The 8,973-nt window shown below is 43.1% G+C and overlaps 1 protein-coding gene across 1 annotated transcript; it reads left to right on the top strand.

Moving 5' to 3' along the window:
* Nucleotides 1-390: 390 nt before the first annotated feature.
* On the top strand, nucleotides 391-2,761 carry LOC307076163 (membrane-spanning 4-domains subfamily A member 15-like; the record flags this gene model as incomplete). The annotated part of the gene is made up of 6 exons (XM_079737046.1): nucleotides 391-442; nucleotides 800-933; nucleotides 1,095-1,202; nucleotides 1,752-1,808; nucleotides 1,879-2,001; nucleotides 2,660-2,761. Exons 2-6 carry the CDS (start codon nucleotides 814-816, stop codon nucleotides 2,759-2,761), a joined length of 510 nt encoding a protein of 169 aa, XP_079593172.1. The 5' UTR covers nucleotides 391-442; nucleotides 800-813.
* Nucleotides 2,762-8,973: the final 6,212 nt, after the last annotated feature.

Below are 8,973 nucleotides of genomic sequence, written 5' to 3'. Positions count from 1 at the left end.
TCAGGAATGGAAGTGCACCAATAAATAATATTCAATGAGAGCGAGCGCAGATTCCGAGCGCTGATTGCGGAAAACAATAATATATACAGTGGGTAAGGCGCGGGCCAAATAAAGTCGGTCGGGCCAAGTTTGGCCCGCGGGCCCCAAATCGGGCAGCCCTGACCTAGAGCCTCTGGATGAGACGTCTCTGCTGACCTTCAGCCCAGGGTCTGAGGTCACTGGCCAACCCGCCCCTGTGTGCCTCTGATGACTCCTACCATGACCACACCTCCTTGGCTCCTCCTCCAAGCGCTGCTCTGATTGGCTGTGTCCTGTCGGCTCCACCCCCTCCCCGGCGTGGGAACCATAAGCCAAGCATTAAGACATATTTATTAAACATCCATGGTTGATAAGGACGCTATTATTCACAAAGGTTTTGACGAGTGCTACTTTGAGATAAACGGTTAGTATAATTATTTCTTTTACCGTGAAACATTAAACAATGTTGACAGTGTGGTCAGGAATGTGCTTATGGTAATTCAGATTTAAAAACCGTATGACAACAACGGGGGTGTGTGGACACTTTGAGATGGATAGATAGTGTGAGTGCAGTTTGGAAGTTATTTAACACATATCTACATTACTACTATATATACAGCTAACCTGGTTATAAAATAATCATAACAATACATAATAATACAAAGTATGAATGCTGCCGCCTGTTGAAAGATTAGAAACGTCCATTGGTACATTGTTAATCCAGTGTCATCGGCATTATCACTGAATTAAAACAAATGTCATCCGGTTGTTTGTCACACAGCAGGAGCGTTCACTATGTCATCGGTGAAGTTTGAGAGCTTCGGAGTGAAGACGGCGACGGAGGACGAAGAGGAGGAACAAGAGGCCCTTGTCAAACTCAGGACATTTCAGAGGGGCCAGCCCACGCTACTGGGAGTAAGGGCTGACACACACACACAGATGCACACACACACACACGCACACACAGATAGACACACGCACACAGACAGACCCACACACACAGACAGACACACACACACGTTGTCGAGGCACGTGGTTGTGTGGTGCCATTGTTTACTGTTGTTGTTTTCTGGCAGGCGGTTCAGATCGTGATCGGGATCATCCTGATGGTGAAGGTGGGGGCCATGTTCTTCATCGACGTGCACTTCCAGATCTACTCCACGTCGTACTGGGGCTTCCTCTTTGTGAGTCAAACTAGACGTCTTCACGAACGCAAACAAAGATTTCTTTCAATAAGCACTTTGAAGAACAATCTGAATTATTTAATATTCAGCTGTATCATTTCTTACTCAGATGTCCATTATCTCGATCTTATTTAGACTTTGGACCGACTGCTCAAATGAATCGATGGATTAAACAAGTTAATTCAACTACCGTTCAAAGGTTTGGGGTCCCATAGAAATTATTTTTTAAAGAAAATCCATATTTTTCAATGAACAGAACATTCAATCAATCAGAAATAAAGTCTGCACATTGTTTATGTGGTAAATGACTACTGTAGCTGGAAACGGCAGGTGTACAGAGGTCCATTCCCAGAAACCATCACTTCTGGGGTCTCATTGTACAAAAGGCTAATTGATTATTAGAAATCCCTTGTGCAATTATGTTAGCACAGCTGAAAACTCAAACCTTTGAACCGTAGTGTATACTTATACTATAAAAATGGAAGGTATAGAAACATGACATTAACATAGAGATTTAGCCAGAGATCCTAACCTTGTTTCCTTATGCAGTTCATCACCGCTGGCTCCATGGCCATCTCCACCAACAGGAAACTGAGCGTACGCAAGGTGAGCCCCCCCCTTAAGGTATCTTCAGCTCTGCTCCCTCCGGCTGTCTTCAGCGTGCTCCTGTGTCCAGGTGAAGGCCGCGCTGTGGACCAGCGTGCTGGCTGTGCTGGCGGCTGGTGGCGGGGCCGTGCTTCACTTCTACGTAGGGTTCACGTACCCTTCCTGTCACACCAACGACGTCTGCTTCTATCTGGTGAGACCTCTGGTCCTGTTCATTTAGTGGGTCTCGTATACAGAGAGGATACACAGTATGTGGTCCTAGACTGTCTGTCTGTCTGTCTGTCTGACTGTCTGTCTGTCTGTCTGACTGCCTGTCTGCCTGCCTGTCTGTCTGCAGGGCCTCAGTGAGATGGCCCTGGTGGCTCTCTGACTGTCTGACTGTCTGTCTGTCTGTCTGTCTGTCTGTCTGACTGCCTGTCTGCCTGCCTGTCTGTCTGCAGGGCCTCAGTGAGATGGCCCTGGTGGCTCTCTGTCTGTCTGTCTGTCTGACTGCCTGTCTGCCTGCCTGTCTCTCTGCAGGGCCTCAGTGAGATGGCCCTGGTGGCTCTCTGTCTGTCTGTCTGTCTGACTGCCTGTCTGCCTGCCTGTCTGTCTGCAGGGCCTCAGTGAGATGGCCCTGGTGGCTCTCTGTCCGTCTGTCTGTCTGACTGCCTGTCTGCCTGCCTGCCTGTCTGTCTGCAGGGCCTCAGTGAGATGGCCCTGGTGGCTCTCTGACTGTTTGTCTGTCTGACTGCCTGTCTGCCCGCCTGTCTGTCTGCAGGGCCTCAGTGAGATGGCCCTGGTGGCTCTCTGTCTGTCTGACTGTCTGACTGCCTGTCTGCCTGCCTGTCTGCCTGCCTTTCTGTCTGCAGGGCCTCAGTGAGATGGCCCTGGTGGCGCTTCACGGGGTGGAGCTGGTCGTGGCGCTCCTGGTCGTGTTCTTCGCTCACAGAGCCCTGAGCTCCTCGCCTTGAGAGGTCAGCAGATCTCCCCCGTGATGTCACCCTCTGAAGGGCATTTCATTGGTCGAAAATACAAGGACAGAAGGGGGGGCGGGGCTGGGTCAGCCTGGAACCTTTTGTTGATGTTGGTGTCAACCTTCTGAATATTCTATACAGGCCTTTTCTAAAGGTTCATTGTTAATGAATAGATACAGATTGGAATCTGGTCTTCTATAATTCATAAGTATCCCTCCATGTTCACTCCTACTATGCTTTCATCTAAGTTGCATTGTCTGTTGTGGTTTTATTAGCAACCAAATGAAAACAAGAAATGAACTAAAGTAAGAACCAACATATGCCCGCTGCTGTGTTTCAACTGATGCTCTACCATTAAAGGGACAGTCAGGCCAAGCGTGTTTCTGTTGAGTTTTAAACATGCTTCTCTGTCTTAAATGATCCTCCACATTGTGATCTCTGCCATTTGGTCATTGTTTCTTTTCAGAGCAAACGTGTAAAGTGCTCTGATTCAGCCCGTCTACCCCAGTGTTGCTCTCTGCTTACAACTCGAGTTGTGTTTTCATCGCCTTGTCCAGCATCCCTCCTGGAACTCCCTGATCGTCTTTTGATTTGAGCTGAAACAGGGGCTTCACTCAGAGTTTAGAGCTGCTGTAAGATGTAAGAGTTGTAAAGAGGGGGAGACAGAGTAGAAAGGAGCAGAAGAGAGCAAGAATATAACATATACGCCCCAGGGTCCCCTTCCTCCCTGCTCCCTCCTGATGCTGCCCCTCCTCAGAGAAGAGATAAACTCATGCACCAGAGCTGGAGCTCAGCTATGATATGTGATTGACAGGCAATGTGGATTTCCCCCGACCAATCAGGGAAGAGATGCCTTGATTCGTCAGAAATTAGCCAAATATTCTCAACGAGGATTTCAGTACCATAAAGCTTGGTTATAGATGGCTATGGCATGTCTAACAAATCACACTCAAATTATAGTTCTTAGAACTTACCTTCAGCACATTTGTCACATAAAACTATATATTTTAGTGTAAGAAATACAAAATACATGAAGGGTAGCACTAATATAGTGCAACCCTTAATAGCTTTCATGAAATTCTGGTTTATATTAATCTTATATTATTATTATTATTATTATATTTTATTGTAATTCCTTTTTATTTCTAGGGACGACAGATGAGCCACTTCCAGCCCAAGATTTCAAACAAGAAGCACTAATTTGTTTACATTTCTCACATACATTTCTTACATTTCTTTACATTCTCAACACATTTTACAAGTGTTGAGAATGCTAAGACTCACACACAGGTAACATTTCTTACTGACTAGACATGATATAGTCTCGTATCATTGTTCATATCGTTGAGGTATTTTAAAAGATATGTACTGTGTCTCTAAGACTATTTAACTTCCTATCTATTTTTTATAAACACATTCAAAATAAATGTTTGTTTTTTCACAGGGTTCTATTTATGTGTAATTGTTTTTATTTGTATTTAATTCATGCTATATTAACATTTATTTCATATAATCACAAAACTATAATATTGAGTTGGTGACAATATTTTAGCCTGAAATATATATATATATATATATATATATATATATATATATATATATATATATATATATATCCATACAGTATCTCTTGTACATTTGACCATTTTCATTGCATTCATTTTACACTTTGCATTATTTGTATAGTTATCCCTAATAAAAAAATATGTCTTGGTTTATTTTATTATTTTCTGCTAATAAGAGATAAATCCTTGGTGCAGTTGGATCATCGATATGCTACGTTTTACCGCTGCAGTCTCTGCTCGATGCTGTACTCATGTTCTTATCCGTCTCCCTGGTGTTGGCTGCAGTCTGAACAAAAAGGTTCTGAAAACGATGTTGTTCTTTAAAAGAAGGCAACACAAATACAGGAAGACCCCCCCCATGCTGTAAAATCTGCTCCAGAGTTCTCCTCTGCAGAAGAGCCAAGAGAGGACCCTGAAGAAAGAGAAATACTCCTGACCCTAACCCTGACCCTAACCCTCACCTAACCCTTTCTTATCTAGGAAGACCACACATATTGACCAGTTCATATTGCAACATGTAAAATAATTGATTACGCAATTGCGTAAGAATTAAGCCATTTTGGATTATGCAACAGAGGAAGAGGCATGTATTGAAGCCTCCACCATCTGTGGATCTCATTTAAACTGAACTCCGCAGGTAGCATCGAGGTTTCCTTCTTTATCAACAGGTTGGTTTTCTTAATTTGACTCTTAGACCAGATAAAGGATAGCGTGTTGATTTGTTACATTGGCTCGCGTTGCCAATTTCATTCCCATATATAATTGCCTATGTAAGTTCTTATCATTCATATAAAGTATGTAGCCTATTAACAGCGAGCAATTAGTAGGCTAGTCTATACTATGCATAGTATATGATTGCATTCCCATGTTGGACCAAAACCAGCCTTCTCCACATAATCCTAACCCTAACACATCAAGGCTGTATGATTGAAAAGGCCCATGTTGCAGACTCTATGCAAAACGCTTTTGGTGTTTCTTTCTAGATCCACATCTGAGGTCATAGTGTGAATCCAAGATGTCTGTGAGCCTTGAGTTGAGGATGGAGAGCGGAGAGAGAGGAGAACAATTGGCTTCTCCCCAGAATGAACCAACAGCCTTTGAGGGCCTCAGAAAGTTCCAGCGATTGAAGCCCACAATACTCAGAGTAAGAGATCACACACACATATGCACACGCGCAAGATTTTTGTAATCCAGTGATAATTATTGATAATAAAAACATTGATTCTGTAATCTCCCAACAGGCAATTGAAGTGACAATTGGGATCGTCATGGCACTGACAGCAATTACGTATCTGGCTGTCGATGTCGGCCTTCAACCAACAGCAATCCTCTTCTGGGGAATCCTCATCGTAAGTCACCTTTAGGTGAAGTCTCAATGCATTATTTCAACTACAGCTGTTACTTAATAGTCTCTATAATGTGTATGTGTCTACGCACTCTTTAGTAGCCTATATAATGTGTATGTGTCTATGCACTCTTTACCCAGTGTTGTGGTGAGTTTGGTCTCCCAGTGTTGTGATGAGTTTGGTCTCCCAGTGTTGTGGTGAGTTTGGTCTCCCAGTGTTGTGGTGAGTTTGGTCTCCCAGTGTTGTGGTGAGTTTGGTGAGAGTGGTGAGTTCAGCTCCACTAAGGAGCAGGTCAGGGTTAGTATAGTCTGGTCCTCTTGCCCTATGAAGCCTGCAAAGCAGCTCCTGCTAAGAGTGGAGCAGAGCCACACATCCTGATTCACTGCTCAGTACTTCCCGTTTACCAGTGGAACCAAAGAGTTCTGGTGATGTTGTCCCCTACAGTACATCCCTGCTGGGGGTCTGACCATCGCTGCTGACCGGAAACCCACCAGGGCCAAGGTGAGCCAGCAACAATCAGGAAATGACTCTTACTTTCTGTTGTATTCTTGCAGATTCTCATATGGTACGTTCTTCAGCACTGTGTTTGAATGCTAGAGGCCTCGTTGTATTAAATCCTCAGCATTAACTTTATCTTCTTTGGGGGGGTTTAGCTGTAACTGTTGTTCCTGATGGTTTCAGATGGGCGCTGCGTTGGGGATGAATGTGCTGGTGGCTCTCTCGGCTATCGCTGGAAGTGTTCTTCATTTCTTTGCTATTGTATTATTTGGGTTTCAAGAGCAGGTACATCTGGTAAGAATGTTTAACTATTGTGTGTTTTGTTAAAAAAGGATATTCTAGTTTTGGGGTTATTTTTATCGTTTCCATTTAATCCATGTTCATTTTCCACTGAAAATATTGTCTGCCACTTCAAATACATAATATACAATATAATGCAGTATAATACAATATTCTTTTCTTTTTGTTTTGTCAGATAAGAAGTGAATTTGTCATGCTGGTAGCTTCCATCTTGCTGTTCATCATCTCCTTACTCGCTGTTGTATCTGCACTGTCTGCTCTGTGTTCCTCTAGAAAGGCTGCTCTGTGTTCCTCTAGAAAGGTAAGGGACACATCTGTCAGTTGTGTCATTTTGGGAGCGGTTCTTTAAGTTTGATTCAGCGGTATTGCATTCATTGGGGTAATTGTTACATGAATCACCCTAACATTGTAAATTGAATGAGTGATGCAAGCTTTGTTTTGTAAGGAGGTGGATCAACCGACTGCCTCCCCACCATAAAGGAAATCTAACTTTGAGCCACATGTAGCCATGATCTCTGTGGATGAATAGATGATGAGGTGGCAGCCAATAGGAGTCGTTCTAATGTTCTCCTCTGCTGTTGCCTCTGTTTCTGCGTCTCACTCTCTTCTCTCTTCTCTTTTTATTTCAGCCATCAAAAGAAGACACAGTAATCTAAGAGGAACTTTTTGTTAGTTCTGTTAACAGTCCCCATGTGAAAAAATATTATACTTCAACTACACTTTTGACAGGATGTACTAAGTACACTTTTAGTATGTTACTGTATTCTGTACTAATTTCGTCGCATTCAAGTGTACCAAAATGTACTAAGGTATACCTTAAGTCAGGGCTATTCAAATACAAATTCAGTTGGGCCAGATTTTCAAAACAAGAAATTCAGTTGGGCCAGACATTTTCAGCAGCAAGTAATGACAAATTGTGGACCAACACAAATGAATGTATTGAAAAACATGTTTTATTAATTGTCATATCTGAAAAATTACATTAATACATCTTTGGTGAAATCTGAGCTAGGCAAAACTCTGAAAACAAAATAATGCACAATATTATAGTAGTTATAGTATTATTATAGTTTCCTTTTTGAAACAAAATAAAATAAATATTTGTCATGTCTGACCAATAAGCAAAACACAAGGTGCATTGAAAAAAAAATAGTGCACATTTATCGGAGGTTTCCTTATTTAAATAAATAAAATAAACATTTGGGTCACATATTAAAACAAGCATATCCCCCCTGGGATCAATGTGCCAAAGTGCATGAAAAAAACAACTAGGCATATTAAAGCTTAGTAAACAAACCCAAAACAAGAAATAACTAAGTAGCTTAACACACATGAATACTTTGTTACTCACTTAGTTACACATCCTTTTGTTGCTATATATGCAACAGTTTCACTGCTGAGTTCTCAGTGGGAGATGTGACATCTTTTGTTCTGAATGAGAGCAGTGATTCTGGGCTCATAAGATGTCAATGCAATCCGAAGGCATTCGTGAAGTGTACTGTCAGACAGTGAGCCACGAGAGCTGCTTTTAATTGAGTTCAGGTGTGAGAAGCTTGATTCGCATGTGTATGTTGAGCCAAACATACTTAGCACGAGGACTGCTACTCTCTTGACGTTAGGGAACTGATGTGGGTTGACATCAGTCCAAAAGCTGGCAGGCCCGTTGGTGCGCAGCTCCTGTAGTATGGTTGAGGATGACCGCATGTCCACAAGTTCGAGAATGAATTTCCCCTCGTCAATGGGAACGGCCACCTCCTTTGCTTTGGCCCTAAAGCAAAGGAAAAGCATAAAGCCCCTTCTATTGCGACAGTGAACGGGTCTCTGGCAAAACACATCACCTCTGTTGGCAAAGCAAGTCCATCCAATCGACCAGCAAAGCTTTCTTTTAACCTCGCAACGAAATCTGTCATCACAGCGGTAATGCGTGCCGGGGATGAGATGCATTTGGAGAGCGTCGGAAAATGCAACCTTCGGCCTTTGCTCAATTCAGTCCCGAAAAGATCCAGTTGGACTTGGAATGCGCGCATCTGTTCCACCAGTTCAATGACGGTTTTGTCTCTGCCTTGTAGTCCCACATTTAAGTCATTCAGGTGTTTGAATATGTCACTGAGAAAGCAGACATTGCCAATGAAGTTGTCATCCAGCATTCGGTTCAAGTGTGTTTCGGTCTTTTTATGCTTGCTGCGGAGGAGGAGGAGGAAGACTGTGATTTCCTCTCTTAGATCACAGAAATGCTCGAGCGCTTCGCCTTTGGACATCCACCTGGCGTCGTTGTGCAAAAGCAGGTCATGGTGCTCAGCAGACATTTCTGACAGCAGCATGCGGAATAAGTGGTGTTGGAGGCTTGATGTGGAGCAGATAAAATTAATTGTCGCAATCACGCTGTCTGTTGTCAACTTGAGCTCCCCGCTTAGTTTTGCGCACAATACCATCTGATGCACAATGCAGTGTAGGGATATCATTTGAGGTGGACCAACGTGCAGCCAAACCATTAACTTTT

This window comes from Pollachius pollachius (assembly GCF_949987615.1).
Source record: "Pollachius pollachius genome assembly, chromosome: 5".
NCBI lineage: Eukaryota > Metazoa > Chordata > Actinopteri > Gadiformes > Gadidae > Pollachius > Pollachius pollachius.
This window is presented reverse-complemented; position numbering and strand designations above follow the sequence as displayed.